The sequence below is a fragment of the Tachyglossus aculeatus genome, chromosome X1 (genome assembly GCF_015852505.1).
Source record: "Tachyglossus aculeatus isolate mTacAcu1 chromosome X1, mTacAcu1.pri, whole genome shotgun sequence".
Classification (NCBI taxonomy): domain Eukaryota; kingdom Metazoa; phylum Chordata; class Mammalia; order Monotremata; family Tachyglossidae; genus Tachyglossus; species Tachyglossus aculeatus.
This window is the reverse complement of record NC_052101.1, coordinates 109534426-109557243: the sequence shown is the minus strand read 5'-3', so window position 1 is coordinate 109557243 and position 22818 is coordinate 109534426. Positions and strand designations below refer to the sequence as shown.

Sequence of the window (22818 nt, the reverse complement as noted above, 5' to 3'; positions counted from 1 at the left end):
GGGATTTGAACCCTGGACCTCTGACTCCAAAGCCCGAGCTTGCCATTTGTCAGCTGTGTGATTTTGGGCAAGTCACTTCACTTCTCTGTGCCTCGGTTACCTCATCTGTAAAATGGGGATGAAGCCTGTGATCTCCACATGGGACAACCTGATTACCTTGTATCTACCTTAGAGCTTAGAACGGTGCTTGGCACATAGTAAGCAAGCACTTAACAGGTACCAGAATTATTATTATTATTATTATTATGGTGGCAATTTAAACTTCTGAGTTGTGCAGATATAGCAGAAATGGTCTGATCAGTAGAATCAGCCAAAAATATGCGTAAAGCACCGTGGGTGACCTTGGGCAAGTCATTTAACTTCTCAGTTTCCTCATTTTTAAAATGGAGATAAAACACCAGTTCTCCCTTCTCCTTAGACTGTGAGTCCCAAGTGGGATAGGAACTGTGTCCAACCTGATTATCTTGTATCTACCCCAGCACTTAGTACCGGGCATGGCACATGATGAGCGCTTAACAAAAAATATTATAAAGGCTTTGCACCCTGGAAGTACTTGAATTCGTAGCCTCTTATCAGGATTCTCACAATTATTCTTACTTCAGTTGTAACTCATTTGAAAAAAATTAAAAAAAAAAAAGATCAGAGAGCCTTCAAGAAAGGTCAGGATGTCAGGATAATCTTCTTCCCAGCGTGGCTCAGTGGAAAGAGCCCGGGCTTTGGAGTCAGGGCTCATGGGTTCGTATCCCGGCTCTGCCAGTTGTCAGCTGTGTGACTTTGGGCAAGTCACTTCACTTCTCTGTGCCTCAGTGACCTCATCTGGAAAATGAGGATTAAGACTGTGAGCCCCCTGTGGGACAACCCGATCTAAGTGTAACCTCCCCAGCGCTTAGAACAGTGCTTTGCACATAGTAAGCGCTTAATAAATGCCATTATTATTATAATTATTATTATTCCCAGATCACACACATTAACTCCACCAAATGGCCAACTTTTTTTTTTTTTTTTGGAAGTACAGAAGTGCATAATCAGCTGCTTAGCATTAATGGGGCAAACCGTGCGGCTAGGGCTATATTTTTGGTATGCCTACCTCAGGAATCTGACATTAGCATGTTTGCCTAATTAACGGAGCATTTTAGATTTCTCCATCCCCTACAAGTCAGTCCCCCAACCTGGCACCCTGTATAATTACATAGAGGGCTGGAGAAAAAAAAAAAAAAAAAAGCCAGATTCTTTATAACTTCAGTACAGGAGGGGACCAGAATGATTTGTTAATTATATTAGCAGAAGAGTAGACCCTGCTAGGATTACCAGGAGAGTTTATACCTGAGGAACAGACATCAGGTGGGAGAGGGAGTTCATTGACTGTTAAACTCAGAAGCAGCATGGCCTCGTGAATAGAAGTCAGAAGGACCTGGCTTCTAATCCCAGCTCCACCACTTGTCTGCTGTGTGACCTTGGGCAAGCTGCTTCACTTCTTTGTGCCTCAGTTCCCTCATCTGCATAATGGGGATAAGAGGGTGAGCCCGACGTGGACTGTGTCCAACCTGATTAACAGCGTGGCTCAGTGGAAAGAGCCCTGGCTTTGGAGTCAGAGGTCATGGGTTCAAAGCCCCACTCCACCACTTCTCAGCTGTGTGACTTTGGGCAAGTCACTTCTCTGGGCCTCAGTTATCTCATCTGTAAAATGGGGATGAAGACTGTGAGCTCCCCATGGGACAACCTGATCACCTTGTAACCTCCTTAGCACTTAGAACAGTGCTTTGCACATAGTAAGCGCTTAATGAATGCTATCATTATTATTATTATTATCTACGTCCGCACTTCCTCAAGTGCCTGGCATTGTAGTCAGCGCTTAAATACCACCAATAATAAAAGTAAATAAACTGAAACTTTTATAATTAGACTATCAGGGAGTTTGGGAAATGCCCTCAGTGCTGTGGGGGTGGGGACTTAAACATTGTAAAGTCCTTTTCCACAATGGTACTCTGACCAAGAGGTTGTCCTTGGTGGGGCATCCAAAGTGCCAATGAGGAGATATGTATTACTGCCCATTTGGTGGCATGCCAATCATAAAGTTTTTCCCATACCATTTTTTTTTTCAAGCTTCTTGGGTTTGTCCCATGAAGATTTGGCTAGTGAAAAACATTCATGAAGCAAAATATCTTCTAAGGAACTGAATGGTCTGGATAGGAGGGATTTCTAAATGTATGTTGGCAATGCCCCCAACATGGGGAATAAAATGACCGTACCAAATGGGTTTGGGAAAATAAATAACATTGTCCTGTTCCTATTCGGGGAGGATGCCAAACAACAGCTTGTTATCACTGATACCGCCTTATGCTGCCAAATAAGAGAAACAAATATTATGCCTGAGCCCTAGATTTAGATCACATTGGTAGTGTAGAGATTGGGTCATTCATTGATTCATATTTACAGAGTGCTTTCTGTGTGCAGAGCACTGTACTAAGCGCTTGGGAGAGTACAATAGAACAACAGACACATTCCCTGCCCACAACAAACTTACAGTCTAGAAGATGTGAGGACTTAGTCCTACCTAATCTGGCTTACCTTCCTGGATTTTGGTTCCCTATATATCTATAATTTTCTATATTTATATTGAGGCTGTTGATGCCTGTTTACTTGTTTTGATAGCTGTCTCCCCCCTTCTAGACTGGGAGCCTGTTGTTGGGTAGGGATTGTCTCTCTTGCTGAATTGTACTTTTCAAGTGCTTAGTATGGTGCTCTGCACAAAGTAAGCACTCAATAATAATAATAATAATGATGGTTTTTGTTAAGCGCTTACTATGTGCCCGGCACTGTTCTAAGCACTGGGATAGATACAAGGTCAACAGGTTGTCCCACGTGGGGCTCACGGTCTTAATCCCCATTTTACAGATGAGGGAACTGAGGCCCAGAGAAGTGAAGTGACTTCCCCAAAGTCACACAGCTGACAAGTGGCGGAGCCGGGATTTGAACCCGTGACCTCTGACTCCCAAGCCCAGGCTCTTTCCGCTAAGCCACGCCACTTCCCTTAATGACTGAATAAATGAATGACTATTTACTTTATGTTTTAGGAATAATTAGGTGAAATTGGATTTAGATATCTTCTCTTAATGGAGAATTACAAAAGAGAAATGTGATTATATGATGAAGTGTAAAAGCCTGAACCACAGGCCGCAAAGCGAACCAAAGTCCTACGGGGCAGTGTCTACGTTGCAGAGCGGATGACCAAAATGGCAAAGAAACTGGGGTAGGGGGGAGAGAAAGAAGCAAAGCAGTCCGCTGAAAGAGAAAAAAAAAAACAAAGTAACCGTGAGATTGAGCCTCAGGCAAAGCTTTGAGAAAGAAGTTGACCGTTTCTTCCCCAAAACAATTAGTTCATGATGTGCTGACATCCGTTCTGTAATATGAAGCTGAAAAGGGAAAAAGGGGCTTATGTAAGCCTTCTGAAAACTAACGATCTCTGGACTCCCGTCTCGGGGTTGGTTTATGTAATGTTTTGGTGTCACAACCACTATGAGCCGCGCAGTGGTTAGAAGACCGACTGAGAAGAAAATGCATACATTTTCATATGTCCCTGCCAGAGATCCACCTCCCCTGGCAAGAAATTTTCCATGGACTGCCTTGGTAGATGTGGGAAATCAGATGGCCAGAGTTCTTGTTCAGATTCAGTTAAGAGCCTTCACCAACGTCGTCAAATACGCTATAATGGGGAGGAACAAGAATTCTTGCAACTGCCTGCAGACTGTGTGTATACCAGCGCTCAAGGGGGATCTTCAACACCTACCCTTCCACAAGCAGCAAGGCACAGTGGATAGAGCAAGGGCTTGGGAGTCAAAACGTCACGGGTTCTAATCCCTGCTCTGCCACTTGTCTACTATGTGACCTTGGGCAAGTCACTTCACTTCTCTGAGCCTCAGGGGCCTCATCTGTAAAATGGGGATAGAGACTGTGAGCCCCACGTGGGACAGGGGGACTGTGTCCAACTGGTGTTGCTTGTATCCACCCCATCGCTTAGTACAGTGCCTGGCACATAGTAAGCACTTAACCAATGCCATCATTATTATTATTATTTCAACTAACCCACCGTCGTGACCACTCCAAGGACCTTTGCTTGTTAATCAAAAATTTCCTCAGTATGTCCTGGCTCACACCTTGCCCCCCTACCCACCCACCCACAGACACCCCCCCTCCCTTAGAACACAACGGATATGATAAGACCGAGGCTCATACAACATTTTCAATGGATGATGCCATCATATGGCCTGAAGCATGGAGACCAGGATACCAAAGGGCTGGGTTGGGGGGTTTTTTTATGGTATTTGCTAAGTGCTATGTTTCAGGCACTGTATTAAGCACTGGAGTAGATTTAAGGTAATTGGGTTGGACAGAGTCCCTGTCCCATATGGGGCTCACGGTTTTAATCCCCATTTTACAGATGAGGTAACAGACGCAGAGAAATGAAGTGACTTGCCCAAAATCACTCAGCACGCGTGGCAGATTCAGAATTAGATCCCAAGTCCTTCCGACTCCCAGACTCATGCTCTATCCACTAGACTACGCTGCTTCTGTTGGGCAGTCTACCATCAGTGTGGCAGATAAATATTTTATATACTTTGTCTCAGCAGGAAAAATACTATAGAAATCTCGGTCTTGGGCTGAGCTTATTAATAATACTCAAAATAGAATGGAATGGTGAAGTCACCTTCAAGGATGTACTATTCTCATGAGTCTTGCAGATGCACAGCGGGTGAAGATAGCCCCTTATTCCTCAACTCATAGCGAGGGAACTGTATCTTCAAAAGTCAACAGTATCACCAGAATGGGAACGTACTTTCTCATGCTTATTGGCACAGTTCATGTTCTGGTTGGATAATGGGATTGAGGCGACGTTCATGAGTTGGTCTCTATCACAACATCGTGGTTAACCATACAGTCACAGAGTACCCAAATGATCATTGTTCTATCTGCCAGACCTGTTCTCCTTCCCTCTTAGACTGTGAGCCCCTTGTGGGACTGTGTGTCTGACCTGACGGTCTTGTATCTACCCCAGCGCTTAGTACAGTGCTTGGCACAGTGTAAGCACTTAACAAAAACCACTATTATTATCTGCCATCAGAAATCATTCAAGGTTATGAAATCCCAGTCAATTAACCTCATCCAAATTTTCATATATTGGCTTAATGGCTTTCCCCAGATTATCACCATCATTTCAGTCTTTCCAGGTTAAGTCTGGGAGAGGGAGGAATGAAAAGGTCTAATAAAAAAGGTCTAGCATGCGCACAGACCTGAATTTAATGTTTTGTTTTACAGAGTGGTTCACATAAAACAAGTATCCACGGGGGTTGGAAAGCTGAAAGGAAGCCATGATTCCATCACCTTGCTCTCTATCACTTTGCCCCCTTCTACCTCACCTCCCTTCTCTCCTTCTCCAGCCCAACCCGCACACTCCACTCCTCTGCCGCTAACCTCCTCACTGTGCCTCGTTCTCGCCTGTCCTGCCATCGACCCGTGGCCCACATCCTACCTCTGGCCTGGAATGCCCTCCCTCCACACATTCGCCAAACTAACATCCCCCCCGACCCCAAAGCCTTACTGAAAGCTCATCTCCTCGAGGAGGCCTTCCCAGGCTGAGCCTCCTTTTCCTCTGCTCCTCCTCCCCTACCCATCGCCCTTACTCCCTCCCTCTGCTCTACCCCCTCCCCGCCCCACAGCACTTGTGCATATGTGTACATATTTATTATTCTATTAATTTTATTAGTGATGTGTGGCTACCAATCAATCTGCACATCAGGCAGAAACTCCTCACCCTGGGCTTCAAGGCTGTCCATCACCTCGCCCCCTCCTACCTCACCTCCCTTCTCTCCTTCTCCAGCCCAGCCTGCACCCTCCGCTCCTCTGCCGCTAATCTCCTCCCCGTGCCTCGTTCTCGCCTGTCCTACCGTCGACCCCCGGCCCACGTCCTCCCCCTGGCCTGGAATGCCCTCCCTCTGCCCATCCGCCAAGCTAGCTCTCTTCCTCCCTTCAAGGCCCTACTGAGAGCTCACCTCCTCCAGGAGGCCTTCCCAGACTGAGCCCCCTCCTTCCTCTCCCCCTCGTCCCCCTCTCCATCCCCCCATCTTACCTCCTTCCCTTCCCCACAGCACCTGTATATATGTTTGTACATATTTATTACTCTATTTTACTTGTACATATCTATTCTATTTATTTTATTAATATGTTTGGTTTTGTTCTCTGTCTCCCCCTTCTAGACTGTGAGCCCACTGTTGGGTAGGGACTGTCTCTATATGTTGCCAACTTGTACTTCCCAAGCACTTAGTACAGTGCTCTGCACACAGTAAGCGCTCAATACGATTGATTATATATCTAGAATTCTATTAATTTATATTGATGCTATTGATGCCTGTCTACTTGTTTTGTTGTCTGTCTCCCCCCTTCTAGACTGTGAGCCCGTTGTTGGGTAGGGTTGTTGGGTGTTGTGTAGAGAAGCAGCATGGCTCAGTGGAAAGAGCACGGGCTTTGGAGCTCGAGGTCAAGGGTTCAAGTCCCGGCTCCGCCAATTGTCAGCTGTGGACGTTGGGCAAGTCACTTCACTTCTCTGGGCCTTAGTTACCTCATCTGTAAAATAGGGATTAAGCCTGTAAGACCCCCCGTGGGACAACCTGATCACCCTGTAACCTCCCCAGCACTTAGAACAGTGCTTTGCACATAGTAAGCGCTTAATAAATGCCATCATTATTATTATTGTCTCTTGCCGAATTGTGCTTTCCAAGTACTTAGTACAGTGCTCTGCACACAGTAAGCCCTCAAATATGACAATGAATGAATCATGAGGAAAAAAAAAACTTTTAAAAAAGTTTTGTATCATTTTCAAGACATCAGATTTCCAATGCTGATTTTCCCAACTCAAGTTTTGCTAACTACTTGTAAGTCACTCAGTTGAGACAAATATAACTATTACTCAAGCAATAATAAGCATTTATCGAATGCCTGTGTGCCAAGCACTGTGCTAAGACCTTGGGAGAATACATAGATTCTAAAAAGTTAAAAGGAAGACAGATCTAAGCTATACTTTTTTGAGGAAATAGTCCAGCAAAAAGTAAAATTTTTTAGAAAACTAACATTCTCTTTGGTTATGGGCAAAGATGGCAAAGACTTTTGGGAAAATAAACCATTTACTCCCTTCTCACTGCATTCTCTATGCTACTTTGGAGTTCTGGACTTCAGACTGAAGTTGGTTGCAAATTTGTATTCAAAAGTACAGCACAAGCAATTATGTGAAAATGTAGTCAGACCAGAAACAAGCCTATCTCCTGCAATTTTCTTAGTGTTCCAAAACAGAGGCTACCCTTTAAAAAGGTAGCTTCAATTATATTTTGTTCACTTTACAAGAGAAATGATTTTTTCCACGTGTTATAACCACATCCCTGGTTTTGTTTGCACAGAGAACCAAATATCAAAATAACGTCCCATTTTAAACCTCCATTTATCACAATAAACAGATTCAACATGTGACGGCTAAGTTGATCCAAGAATGAGCAGAAGCCTTCACTGAAGTGCCACTTCTAAAAGATCCCACTGTTTTTTTTCCATTTCACTTGTGCACGGTTTGAAAAAAAAAAAAACAAACCCAAACGAAAGCATATAGAAAACAACCCCTAACCAAATAAGCATGTTCTCTATTTTTCAGAAAATAAAAGGCTTATTTTACACAGTACATTGGATTCTCCACTTAGCCATAAAAAAAACAAGTAATGACTTTTACAGCTGTGGTAAGAAAGACCTCTTTGTGTACAGTTTTTTCCAAGCTAATTCCGTGCATTAATATAATCCAGATGGGGTGTTTCACAAAATGCTGGCACCCTGGTGTATTCTCAAATTTCAACTAGCATGGAAACTAAGATGCACAAACATTTCTTTCTCAATAATGAAAAAAAGACACATGGGGAGAATATGAAAGGAAATGGAGAAAGACAGTCTGTTATTCCTAAAAGTAAACAAAATCTTAGGGTCTTTGAGATGCAGAGGCAACCTCACTAAAATTTTCATAGATCCTTTGAAATACTGCAGCCACTTGGCCTAGTGGATAGATTATAGGTCTGAGAGTCAGAGGACCTGGGTTCTAACCCCAGCTGGGCCACTTGCCTGCTGGGTGACCTTGGGCAAGTCACTTCACTTCTCTGGACCTCAGTTTCTTCATGTGTAACACGGGGATTCGACATTTGTTCTTTCGTCTAACTAGGCTGAGTCCTATACAGAAGGGGGACTGCGTCCGACCAGATCTACCCCAATGCTAAGTACAGTGCTTGGCACATAGTAAGCACTTAAATACCATAATTATTTTAATTATTATTATGAGGAGAGAGAGCCCTCGCTGTGTGAAAGCAGAGTACAAGGGAGGAAACCCAGACAACTTAAAGAGGAGAAAAACGCAGGGCAATTAAGGGACTGAAGAACTCCTGCTCTTCCCTTCACTCAATCATATTTATCGAGCGTTTACTGTGTGCAGAGCACTGTACTAAGCACTTGGGAGACTACAATATAACAAGAAACGGACACACTCCCTGCCCATAACGGCTGCATATCCCCCTGAAGGGGTATGCCTCAAATGCCTCACCCTCTCTCTGATCCTCCCCAAAACAATTCTACAGCTTCCCGAGCCCGAAGACCACCACTCTTCCCATCTTTAAAGCCTTTCTAAAATCATAGCTCCTTCAAGTAGGGCCTTCCCTGATTCAGGCCTCATTTTCCTGATTCACCCGCCCTTCTGGGTCACCTCTCATCTTGGTTAAGTACTTAAGTAGGTCCTCCCGACTAGGTTTTTGAGGAGTGGGCAGATGTGGAGACAGAATGGTTAGTCTGGACTGGAAGCTCCTCCTCTAGACTGTAAGCTCCTTGTGGGCAGGAACTACGTCTACCAACTCTGTTATATTGTACTCAGTACTGCAAACGGTAAGTGCTCAATAAATACTAGTAATCGACTTGGTAGAAAAAAGATTCGGGCAGCGGAGCGAAGTCTGGACTAGAGTGGGGAGAGACGGGAGGTAAGTGAGGAGAATGATGCAGCAATCAAGGTGGGAAATAAATGCTTGGATCAACGTAATAGTGGTTTGGATGGAGAGAAAAGGGCGGACTCTAGAGCTGTTGTGAGGATAGAAGGGACAGGATTTGGTGACTGACTCAGTACATGGGTTGAAAGATAGAGATGAGTCAAGGATAATGCCACGCCTACGGGCCTGAGAGACAAGGAGGATAGCGGTGCTGTCTATGGTGGTGGTAATAATAATGATGATAATGTCATTTAGTAAGTGCTTACTATGTGTAAAGCACTGTTCTAAGTGCTGGGGAGGTTACAAGGTGATCAGGTTGTCCCACGGGGGCCTCACAGTCAATCCCCATTTTACAGACGAGGTAACTGAGGCACAGAGAAGTTAAGTGACTTGCCCAAAGTCACACAGCTGACAATTGGTGGAGCCAGGATTTGAACCCATGACCTCTGCCTCCAAAGCCCGGGCTCTTTCCACTGAGCCTAGGAATATGAGGAGTTCTGTTTTGGGCATGATACGTTTGAGCCGTCGGCAGGACAGCCAGGTGGAATGTCATGAAATCATCTATGACGAGATGACTGGTGACTTCGTAGAGAGCAGCTTAAGTGGAGTGAAGGGGGTGGAAACCAGTTTGTAGAGGGTCAATCTGCTTTCCACCCCCTTCACTCCACCTAAAGTTGCACTTTACAAAGTCACCAGTCGTCTCGTCAAGGAGCCTGGCCAGGAATGAGAGCATGGAGGTGGGGCTATACCTAGGGGGGCTGTGAGGGGCAGAAAGGCTTTTTTAATATAAGGGAGACTTTAATAGGTTTGAAGGCAGACAGGATGGATCCATCCAAGACAGCAAGGCTGAAGATGGAGATGAGAGGACGAGAGCAAATATTTCTTAAGAGCTTTAAGGGGTACAGATCCCTGGGTGTAGGTGACACAGAAGGGAGGCCGAGTAGGGGAAATGATGGTTTAGTCGGGGAAGGTTGCCTCCGCCACTTGTCTGCTGTGTGACCTTGGACAAGTCGCTTCACTTCTCTGAACCTCAATTACACCATCTGTAAAATGGGGATTAAGATGGTGAGCACCATGTGGGACAGGGACTGTGTCCAACCTGATTAGCTTGTATCCACCCCAGTGCTTAGGACAGTGCTTGGCACATAGTAAATGCTTAACAACTACCATAAAATTTTTTAAAAAAAAAAGATGAATGGGAATGGGGTCAGTGGTACAGACAGAGTTAAGAGAGCAGGTGGGAAAGAGAAAAAAGAAAAGGAAATACGGAAGCAGTGAAAACATGGGGGAGGGACTGTTTATGCCTGATGTCTCATGCCTATTTCACTGACAGAGTAGTTGGTAGGCTCACTGGGGTTAGGGAGGGCAATGGGGGCCCATGAAGGAGTAAAAGATTTGGAGTAGATGGGGTGACAGCCAGAGAGGGTGGTGAGGTCAAGGAAAGGCTATTTTAATAGGTGGGAGACTTAAGTTTGCTCGAAGGGAGAAGGAAAGCATCCAAAGGAGAGTGAGAGGTTGAAGCTAGCAACAATTGGGTTTATTTTTATTTCACTGGGACGTGGCCTTCTCTGACAACATTCTCAGAAGCCTCTATCATCCAGGTGGCACCTACACAACACTTCCTCATTCCTAAAACGGATGCTCCTGGTCCAGAACGATACACCCCTTCATCCCACGGCTACTCCAGAGCGCTCTATTAGTGGTAGCTCTGCCAAAGTAGCAGCGGAAGCTGGAATAATTAACGTGGGACTGTTGGCTAGGACTGCATCAGGCATGGTGTCTCTGGGCCACCATTTAATAATAATAATTACGGTATTTGTTAAGCGCTTACTATGTGCCAAGCACTGTTCTAAGCACTGGGGTAAATACAAGGTAATCAGGTTGTCCCACGTGGGGCTCACAGTCTTAATCCCCATTTTCCAGATGAGGGACCAGGCACAGAGAAGCAAAATGGCTTGCCCAAGGTCACACAGCAGACAAGCGGCGGAGCCAGGATTAGAACCCATGTCCTCTGACGCCCAAGCCCGTGCTCTTTCCACTGAGCCACGCTGATTCTAGGCCTTTTGGAGGAGACTTCATTCATTCAATCGTATTTACTGAGCGCTTACTGTGTGCAGAGCACTGGGAAGTACAAGTTGGCAACATCTAGAGACGGTCCCTACCCAACAACGGGCTCACAGTCTAGAAGGGGGAGATAGGCAACAAAACAAAACATGTGGACAGGTGTCAAGTCATCAGAGACTTGATTTTCGGAGGGCTTTGAAGGTGGGAAGGAATGTGAAGCGGGAGGGAGTTGCAGGCCTGGCGGTGGACGTTGGCCAGGGTTCGGTGATGAGATGGATGAGATTTCTCGTGGCGTACTCCCAGGGGTTCAGTTGAAGATTAAGCAGGCCGTGGGCTTGGAAACCACAGCCCTCCTTCCCCCTCCACTCCACCTGTCTCTGTGGTGGCACTGGAGAGGATGCACTGGGACAGAGCATGCACCACGAAAAGGAACCGAGATTCTGTTAGGAGGGGTTTTTTTTTACGGTATTGGTTAAGTGCTTACTATGTGCCACTAAGCACTGGGGTAGATACAAGCTAATCAGGCTGGACACAGTCCATATTAAATATTACTCTATTTATTTTACTTGTACCTATCTATTCTATTTATTTTATTTTGTTAGTATGTTTGGTTTTGTTCTCCGTCTCCCCCTTCTAGACTGTGAGCCCACTGTTGGGTAGGGACTGTCTCTATATGTTGCCAGCTTGTACTTCCCAAGCGCTTAGTACAGTGCTCTGCACACAGTAAGCGCTCAATAAATACGATTGATGATGATGATGATGATGATGTCCCCTCATGGGGCTCACAGTTTTAATCCCCATTTTCCAGATGAGGGAACTGAGGCCCAGAGAAGTGAAGTGACTTGCCCAAAGTCCCACAGCTGACAAGCGGTGGAGCCGGGATTAGAACCCATGACCCCCGACTCTCAAGCCCGGGCTCTTTCCACTGAGCCACGCTGCTTCTCAACTCAGGTCCTTCTGACTCAGACCCATGCTTCATCTCATCTTCATCATCATCATCCTCAATCGTATTTATTGAGCGCTTACTGTGTGCAGAGCACTGTACTAAGTGCTTGGGAAGTCCAAGTTGGCAACATATAGAGACAGTCCCTACCCAACAGTGGGCTCACAGTCTAAAAGGGGGAGAGACAAAATCTCATTCTTCAAAGATAATCCTTCCTCCAGGCATAAAAATAAGGTACTGTGCCATTACATTTTACACTGTCTTTTCTCAGAATGCACAAAGGAGGATACAGGCATATTAGTAAAAAGAGTAACCACGAATAAAGGAAGGAAAACCTCTTACCTATAAACCAGTGGGCTCAATTCAGACTCTTCAACGGATTCCATTATTATACTGAGGTCAGCAATACGAAATGTCTGATTGTTGTCACTCTGAGAGAAATGAGAAAGTCAGTATGAAACGACATTTTGGTTTCTGAAGAAAACAAAAATCCAATAAAAGACACTAAATTCTCATACAAATGAAGGGTTGTTGTTTTTTTTCCTAAAAAGACCATTTCAGTAGCATCGGCTCCTGCAAAATCCTTACGGAGATTAACATGCATTTGGAAATCAACCTGTTTTAATAATGCCTAATACTATCTAGCCAAAGAATTATACCTGGGGAATTTGTGGGAATAAATGACTTTGAGAAATATAAATTGAGACTATTCTAAATCATGATTGAAAACTAGATACAATTGCCCAGTTCTGTACCGATTACCACTAATGTACCACTTGTACATATCTATTCTATTTATTTTATTTTGTTAGTATGTTTGGTTTTGTTCTCTGTCTCCCCCTTTTAGACTGTGAGCCCACTGTTGGGTAGGGCCTGTCTCTATATGTTGCCAATTTGTACTTCCCAAGCGCTTAGTACAGTGCTCTGCACATAGTAAGCGCTCAATAAATACGATTGATGATGATGATGATGATAAAAAGCCATGGCCTCATGAAAAGATCACAAGACAGTCAGATCAGAGATCACACAGACAGTGAGTTTGAATCTTCAGCTGCAGCTCCAGGGAGACCACCATATCTGCTGCAACTGGACTATGAGTGCTGTAGTAATAATAATAATAAAAATTAAAATGATGGTATTTTTTAAGTGCTTACTATGTGCAAAGCACTGTTCTAAGCGCTGGGGGGGGGGGATAAAAAGTGATCAGGTTGTCCCACGTGGGGCTCACGGTCTTAATCCCCATTTTCCAGATGAGGGAACTGAGGCCCAGAGAAGTGAAGTGACTTGCCCAAAGTCACACAGCTGACAAGTGGTGGAGTTGGAATTAGAACCCATGACCCCTGACTCCCAAACCCGGGCTCGTTCACTGAGGCACGCTGCTTCTCTAAGCTTCGGCTGCTCACTGGCTTGCACTTTGAGTGGGCCTAACAAGTACCTTGGCAAGCCCGGTATTATTTATTCATTCATTCAATTGTATTTATTGAGCGCTTACTGCATGCAGAGCACTGGACTAAGCGCTTGGGAGAGGATAATACCACAAAAAATGGATAAATTTCCTGCCCACAATGAGCTTGAGAAGCAGCGTGACTTAGCGAAAAGAGCCCGGGTTTGGGAGTCGGAGGATGTGGGTTCTAATCCCGGCTCCGCCACTTCTCAGCTGTGTGACTTTGGGCAAGTCACTTCATCATCATCATCAATCGTATTTATTGAGCGCTTACTGTGTGCAGAGCACTGTACTAAGCGCTTGGGAAGTACAAATTGGCAACATATAGAGACAGTCCCTACCCAACAGTGGGCTCACCGTCTAAAAGGGCCTCAGTTCCCTCATCTGTAAAAGGGGGATGAAGACTGTGAGCCCCACGTGGGCCCACCTGCTTACCTTGTACCTAACCCCAGTGCTTAGAACAGTGCGTGGCACATAGTAAGTGCTTAACAAATACCATCATTATTATCATTCATTAGAGGGATCCACTTAGGGACCTGCACCATACAATCACTCCTGGCAGGATCCCTTCTAGACTGAAAGCTCCCTCAGGATTGCAAATTCACTGTGGGCAGGGATCGTGTCTACCAACTCTTTTATATCATCATCATCATCAATCGTATTTATTGAGCGCTTACTGTGTGCAGAGCACTGTACTAAGCGCTTGGGAAGTACAAGTTGGCAACATCTAGAGACAGTCCCTACCCAACAGTGGGCTCACAGTCTAAAAGGGGGAGACAGAGAACAAAACCAAACATCATCATCATCATCATCAATCATATTTATTGAGCGCTTACTGTGTGCAGAGCACTGTACTAAGCGCTTGGGAAGTACAAGTTGGCAACATATAGAGACAGTCCCTACCCAACAGTGGGCTCACAGTCTACAAGGGGGAGACAGAGAACAAAACCAAACATCATCATCATCATCAATCGTATTTATTGAGCGCTTACTGTGTGCAGAGCACTGTACTAAGCGCTTGGGAAGTACAAGTTGGCAACATCTAGAGACAGTCCCTACCCAACAGTGGGCTCACAGTCTAAAAGGGGGAGACAGAGAACAAAACCAAACATCATCATCATCATCAATCGTATTTGAGCGCTTACTGTGTGCAGAGCACTGTACTAAGCGCTTGGGAAGTACACGTTGGCAACATCTAGAGACAGTCCCTACCCAACAGTGGGCTCACAGTCTAAAAGGGGGAGACAGAGAACAAAACCAAACATCATCATCATCATCAATTGTATTTGAGCGCTTACTGTGTGCAGAGCACTGTACTAAGCGCTTGGGAAGTACAAGTTGGCAACATCTAGAGACAGTCCCTACCCAACAGTGGGCTCACAGTCTAAAAGGGGAAGACAGAGAACAAAACCAAACATACTAACAAAATAAAATAAATAGAATAGATATGTACAAGTAAAATAAATAAATAAATACAGTAACAAATATGTACACACATATATACATATATACTCTCCCAACCACTTAGTACAGTGCTCTGCACACGGTAAGCACTCAATAAATACCAGTGACGGATCGATCCGCATTGTTCCTGGTTTTGGAGAGGCCACTAGGGAAGAAGTTGGGTTGGGGGGAAGACAGAGTTTCCTATGACTGTCACAGCAATGTGTGGGGGGGGGGGGGGGGGGGGGGTGTCGTGTGTGTGTGTGTCTGTGTGTGTGTGTGTGTGTGTGTGTGTGTGTGTGTGTGTCCCGCACCGGGGGAGTGATTAAAACTGGGAAGGATTTCTGTAATTCCCCCTGGGGGTACTTACAGCTCAGAATACACACTCCGAAGCTGCCCCAAGCCACTACAGGGCTCAAGGTAGTTCTGTAAAGCTTGAGCTATTTCCTCTCCAGTTGACACAAGACAAATGTTATTTTATGTCTGGGAACAACGCTTGCCCAGGTGAGCTTCTTTAATGATGATAATAGTATTTGTTAAGCACTTACTATGCATCATGCACTGTTCTAAACACTGGCATAGAGACAAGATAATCAGGTTGGACGCCGTTCCTGTGCCATTTGAGGCTCACAGTCTTCATCCCCATTTTACAGATGAGGCAACTGAGGCCCAGAGAAGTGAAGTGACTTGCCCAAGGTCACACAACAGACAAGTGGCGGAGGTGGGATTAGAACCCAGATCCTTCTGACTCTCAGGCCTGGGCTCTACCCATTAAGCCAAGCTGCTTCTCGTATTTATGTATTTTCTTTACTCACTTTGACTTCCACCTGCCCCATTCACCTCCATGTTTCTTTTAGCTTTAAACTCCATGGCTATCCCAAACAAGCCCTCATCTATAACCCAAGCCCATCCCAGTTTTTTTTCTTTTTGTAAAGGACACTGTCCTCTCCTGATTCTCCTCCTATCACTCTGGGCTGCTCCTTCTCAATCTCTTTCGAAGGATCCTCCTCTGCTTCCCATCCTGCAACCGTGGGAGTCCCTGAAGACTCAGTTCTGGGTCCCCTTCTATTCGCCATCTCCCCCTACTCCTCCGAGAACTCATTCACCCCCATGGCTTTAAGTACCATCTCTACAGGGAGACCATCTCTCTGTCTCCCCCTTTTAGACTGTGAGCCCACTGTTGGGTAGGGACTGTCTCTATATGTTGCCAATTTGTACTTCCCAAGCGCTTAGTACAGTGCTCTGCACACAGTAAGTGCTCAATAAATATGATTGATGATGATGATGATGATACAGGGACAATTCCCAAACCTATCTCTCCAGTTCTGACCTCTCCTTTTCGCAGTCTCGCATTTCCACCTGTCTTCAGGACCCCTCTACCTAGATGTCCCATCGACACCTTTAACTTAACATGTCCAAAACAATCGTGTCCTCTCCCTGTCTTTCCCATCGCTGTAAACATTGCCACTATCCACCCTGTATCCCAAGCCCATAAGGTTGGCAGTATCCCAACCTTCTCTCTGATCTCCCATCCTCGTGTCTCTCTCCACTTCAATCCATATTTCATGCTGCTGCCCAGATTATCTTTGTCCAGAAACGCTCTGGGCATATTACTCCCCTCCTCAAAAATCTCCAGTGGCTACCAATCAATCTGCGCATCAGGCAGAAACTCCTCACCCTGGGCTTCAAGGCTGTCCATCACCTCGCCCCCTCCTACCTCACCTCCCTTCTCTCCTTCTACAGCCCAGTCCGCACCCTCTGCTCCTCCACCGCTGATCTCCTCACCGTACCTTGCTCTCGCCTGTCCCGCCATCGACCCCCGGCCCACGTCATCCCCCGGGGCCTGGAATGCCCTCCCTCCGCCCATCCGCCAAGCTAGCTCTCTTCCTCCCTTCAAGGCCCTGCTGAGAGCTCACCTCCTCCAGGAGGCCTTCCCAGACTGAGCCCCTTCCTTCCTCTCCCCCTCGTCCCCCTCTCCATCCCCCCATTTTACCTCCCTCCCTTCCCCACAGCACCTGTATATATGTATATATGTTTGTACATATTTTTTTACTCTATTTATTTAATTTATTTGTACATATCTATTCTATTTTATTTTGTTAGTATGTTTGGTTTTGTTCTCTGTCTCCCCCTTTTAGACTGTGATCCCACTGTTGGGTAGGGACTGTCTCTATATGTTGCCAATTTGTACTTTCCAAGCGCTTAGTACAGTGCTCTGCACATAGTAAGCGCTCAATAAATACGATTGATGATGATGATGATCCCCACATCATATCTCTCTTAAAAACCACATAGTCAGTTCTATCTTCATAACACTGCTAAAAATCCACCCCTTCTCCATTCAAACAGATACTATTCTGATCATATCCCGCCTTGACTACTGCATCAGCCTCCTCACCGACATCCCTGTCTCCTGCCTCTCCCCACTCCAGTCCGTACTTCCCTCTCTTGCTAGGATCACGCTTCTCAAAAACCGTTCAGTTCATGTCTCTCTGCTCCTCAAAGAACCTCCAACAGTTGCCCATCCACCTCCATATAGTAATAATAATAATAATTTTTATTATTATGGTATTTGCTAAGTATTTATTATGTGCCAGGCACTGTCAGAGCACTGGGGTGGACACAAGCAAATCAGGCTGGACACAGTCCCTGTCCCACATGGGGCTAACAGTCTCTTTCCCCTTTTTACAAGTGATGTAACAGGCACAGAGAAGTGAAGTGACTTCCCCAAGGTCACAGAGCAGACAAGTGGCAGAGTCAGGATTAGAACCCATGACCTTCTGACTCTATCTACTATGCCATGTTACTTCCCTACCAGTGTTGGAGGCAGCAGGCCTCCAACACTCTGTCAATTGTCATTGTCTGTCCAGGCCACACAGTCTTAATCCCCATTTTACAGATGAGGTAACTGAGGCACAGAGAAGTTAAGTGACTTGCCTAAAGTCACAAAGCAGACAAATGACAGAGCCAGGACTTTCTGACTCTCAGGCCTGTGTTCTACCCACTAGGCCATGCTGCTTCTCCAGAGCACTTTACTAAGTGCTTGGGCGAGTACCATTTGGGCAAGTCACTTAACTTCTCTGGGCCTGTTACCTCATCTGTGAGCCCCCCGTGGGACAACCTGATCACCTTGTAACCTCCCCAGCGCTTAGAACAGTGCTTTGCACATAGTAGGTGCTTAACAAATACCATTATTATTATTATTATTATTATTAGTAAGAGATCCCAAGTCTCCTGAATCCCAGAGCATGTGTTTTGGGTATCTTCATGCCTGTGCTACTAACTCCTTGAGACATTTGTGTACATCTGCTGTCTCTACTTCCTCTCCTCTGATGCTTGACTCACTCCAATCTGGCTTCCACCCCCATCGCTCCACAGCAACTGCCCTTTCTAAGGTCACAAATGAGCTCCTTCTTGCCCAATCCAATGGCCTCTAATTCAGCCTAATCCTCCTTGACCTCCCAGCTGCCTTGGACACTTTGGACCACTCCCTTTTACTGGAAACAATATCGAACCATGGTTTCACTGACGCTGTCCTCTCCTGGTTCTCCTCCTATCTCTCTGACCACTCATCCTCAGTCTCTTTCGCGGGCTCTTCCTCTGCCTCCCACCCCCTAACTGTGGGAGTCCCTCAAGACTCAGCCTTGGGTCCCCTTGTAGTCTCTTTCTACACCCATTCCCTCAGGGGGCTCATTTGCTCCCACAGCTTTGACTACAATCTTTATGCAGATGATTCCCAAATCTACATCTCCAGTCCTGATCTCTCTCCTTCAGGACATCTCTAGTTAGATGTCCCACTGACTCCTCCAATTTAGCATGTCCAAAACAGAACTCCTCATCTTGCCACCCAAAACCCTGCCCTCCCGATGTCTCCCATCACCTTCGACAACACCACTACCCTCCCGCTCCCTCAAAGCTTTAACCTCGGCATTATCCTCGATTCATCTCTCTCATTCAACCCACAGAGTCAATCTGTCCTGAAATCCTGTCAGTTCTGCCATCACATCACTAAAATCCACTCTTCCGTCTCCATCCAAACTGCTACCAGGCTGATCCGAACACTTAGATTCTCTGTGCCGCGGTTACTTCATCTGTGAGCCCCATGTGGGACAGGGACTGTGTCCAACCCAATTACCTTGTATCTACCTCAGTGCTTAGTACAGTGCCTGGCACAGAGTAACGCTTAATACCATAATTATTATTATTACCCCTTCAAGACTTTGATTGTCACCCCAGCCCCCAAGCCTTATGTAAATATTCTTACACTTTATCATTTCCTCTAGCTCTAAATATTTTAATGTCCATCTCCCCCTGTAGACTGAAAGTTCCTCATGGGCAGGGGTCGTATCTACTGACAATGTTGTATCTTCCCCAGTGCTTAGTATAATGCTCGCCACTCAGTAAACACTCAATACCATTGATTATCTGCAAAGGAGCATCAGCTTGACCCATAAGAATGCTTCCCATCTCTCCTCAGATTCAGATGTCCCAGAGGAGTAGGAAAGTAAGAAAGTAGGGTCTCAACTGTAAACATGTTTTGCTGGTATTATTGGTTACCGAATTTTTATTTTTTTTTTTAATCAGATTTTGCTGATCAGAATTTCAATATGAAAATCATTATTACCAAGCACTTGGTAGTGTGTCTACACACAGCAAGTGCTCAATTAACACAACTGACTGATTCAATTCCAACTTCACAAAGTCAAGATTTTTCAATTCCCGAACAGCTAAATATCGCCCTCTACTGGACTTTTCGGGTTTCTTTTTTTGAGTCCCCAAACATTAAAAGCCTTTTTCACCGTGTTTTTTTTTTTCTTTTTCACTCGGTTTCCCAAAATATCGAATAAACTCTTGCCCCTCCAAGGGTGAAGTTTGTAGAAATATGTTCGGCAGATAAAACAGCTTTAACTCAGTTGTACAATTCTCTCCCACTTGCTCCCAACTTACTTTCTTCTGGTAGTGAACATTTCACAAAACGTGCCATAAAGTTACCATATAGTAACGGGTAGGTATCATCATCATCATCATCAATCGTATTTATTGAGCGCTTACTATGTGCAGAGCACTGGACTAAGCGCTTGGGAAGTACAAATTGGCAACATACAGAGACAGTCCCTACCCAACAGTGGGCTCACAGTCTAAAAGGGGGAGACAGAGAACAAAACCAAACATACTAACAAAATAAAATAAATGGAATAGATATGTACAAGTAAAATAAATAGAGTAATAAATATGTACAAACATATATACATATATACAGGTGCTGTGGGGAAGGGAAGGAGGTCACCATCATCATCATCAATCGTATTTATTGAGCGCTTACTATGTGCAGAGCACTGTACTAAGCGCTCGGGAAGTACAAATTGGCAACATATAGAGACAGTCCCTACCCAACAGTGGGCTCACAGTCTAAAAGGGGGAGACAGAGAACAAAACCAAACATACTAACAAAATAAAATAAATAGAATAGATATGTACAAATAAAATAAATAAATAGGTATGCGATAATCAGTTGGAACACCATCCCTGTCCCACTTGGGGCTCACAGGTTAAAAGACAGAAGAGATATCTTATCCGCACTTTACAGATGAGGAAGCAGGCTTTGGAAATTGGGAGCCCCACGTGGGTCTGATCTGATTGTATTGTATCTACCCAAGAGCTTAGCGCAGTGCTCGACACATAGTAATCACCTCCCGGGCCCGGGAGACAGAAGGACCTGGGTTCTAATCCCAGCTCTGCCACATGTCTGTTGCTTAGTGGAAAGAACCCGGGCTTGGGAATCAAGCAATCAATCAATCGTATTTACTGAGCGCTTACAGTATTACGTATTTTTACGTACGTATTTATTGAGCGGGAATCAGAGGTCATGGGTTCTAATCCCGGCTCCGCAACTCATCAGCTGGGTGACTAGCTTTCTGTGCCTCAGTTACCTCATCTGGAAAATGGGGATGAAGGCTGTGAGTCCCACGTGGGACAAGCTGACTACTTTGTATCTCCCCCAGCACTTAGAATGGTGCTTAGCACATAGTAAGCGCTTAACAAATACCATCATTATCCAGCACTTAGAATAGTGTTTGGCACATAATAAGCACTTAACAAATCATTATTATTATTATGTCTGTGTGACCTTGGACAAGTCACTTAACTTCTCTGTGCTTCAGTTACCTCATTTGGAAAATGGGGATGAAGGCTGTGAGCCCCATGTGGGACACGGACTGTGCCAAACCTGATTATCTTGTATCCACTCTGGCACTTAGTACGGTTTCTGGCACTTAGTAAGCGCTTAAATATGATTAAACAAACAAAAACCAATTATTATTAGGCACAGAAACGCTCTTTCTACTGGGCCACATTGCCCATGACAAAAAGCACAAACACCCAGCCACACAACAAACTTTTAGGCAATAAGAAGTGATCATCCCTAAATACTTTGATATTTCTCTAATAAAAATTATTGTCCTCAAACCACAGATGGCCTTTTCTATAATTCCGAGACACAATAGATTACATACAGTCTATAGTCCTTTAGGTTAGCTATTTTGGCTATCAGAGAGCCCACCCTCATTTGCATGTCTGCCTTTATAAACAAAAACAAACAGAACAAAACAAAAAGACCAAAAAAAACCCCTCCCAGCTACTTTTACTCCAAAAGGACCATATCATCATATTGGTACACACACCCTGGGCTCTGCTGTCATCGCTTCCAAGTCATCAATAATTATGCCACGACTGCAACGCCCTGTCATCTGCCTGCCAGATATCTGCTTTCATATCCTGAGTTCATTTCTCTTACTCACGAAGTGCATAGCAATGGTGAAAGGCAACATGGTGTTTGCGTGGAAAGCTGAGACGGACTGCATTTCAGAACCTCAGTTATAATTATTTCACTTTGCCAGGTCATAGTTCATTGGTGTCGTTTATGAAATTGCCCAAAAGTTGACGCCGGACCTGCATATGAGTTAGTGTCTCACCCCAAAGACAGGTCAGGCAATCAGGGGTAAATTAGGGATTTTAATTCACAAAAAATTGGACTTCAGTTTCCCTTTTTATACTGGCTTTCTTAAATCTTTTATGATTCACAGAACATACACATGGGGCATGTGTTTCTTCAGCATTATTACTTCTTTCCAATATTTTCAAGTGACCCATAGAGCTAAATGGCTAGTCGATATCACTGATATCTTTGCACTGTACATTCAAGCTCATTTCATTTAGAATGTCAGATTGTGTCAATCCAAAATATTAACAATATCCAGGATGGTCCATGATACAAGTAATCAGGAAATACCAGGTGAGGTTAAAGAAGCTGTTGTAGCATTTAACACTTGTGTGCAATGTTCACACTAAGCTGTAAAATGAATAATAATAATTGTGGTATTTGCTAAGTGCTTTTACTGCATGCCAAATGCTGGGGTAGATACAATACTTCGTTCAGAGCACTTCATATAATACAGTAAGCGCTCAGTAAATACAACGCAATCAGCTCAAACGCAGGCCCTGTCCCACATGGGGTTCACGGTCTAAGGGGAAGGGAGGGCAGGTAACATCCTCACTTTTACAGATGAGGAAACAGGAACCAAGAAGTTAAGTGACTTGTCCAAGGTCACACACTGCAGGCAAGTGGCAGAGATGGGATTTTAGAACCCAGGTCTCCTACTCAATGATTTTTTTTTTCTACTAGGCCACAGTAAGCTCCCTGTGGGCAGGGAATGTGGCTGTTCTGTTGCTATACTGTACTCTCCCAAGCACTTAGCACAGCGCTCTGCACATGATAATCAATCAATCAATACTATTTATTGAGCGCTTACTGTGTGCAGAGCACTGTACTAAGCGCTTGGGAAGTACAAGTTGGCAACATATAGAGACAGTCCCTA

At 44.9% G+C, this 22818-nt stretch overlaps 1 protein-coding gene across 1 annotated transcript in view; it reads right to left on the bottom strand.

Moving 5' to 3' along the window:
- Positions 1-22818, bottom strand: part of LOC119919600 (centromere protein P) — a 280519-nt gene that overhangs the window by 238721 nt on the left and 18980 nt on the right. The window contains exon 5 of the mRNA XM_038740155.1: positions 12400-12488. Within this exon, the coding sequence (XP_038596083.1) occupies positions 12400-12488 (89 nt within the window). The remainder of the gene's footprint in view (positions 1-12399; positions 12489-22818) is intronic.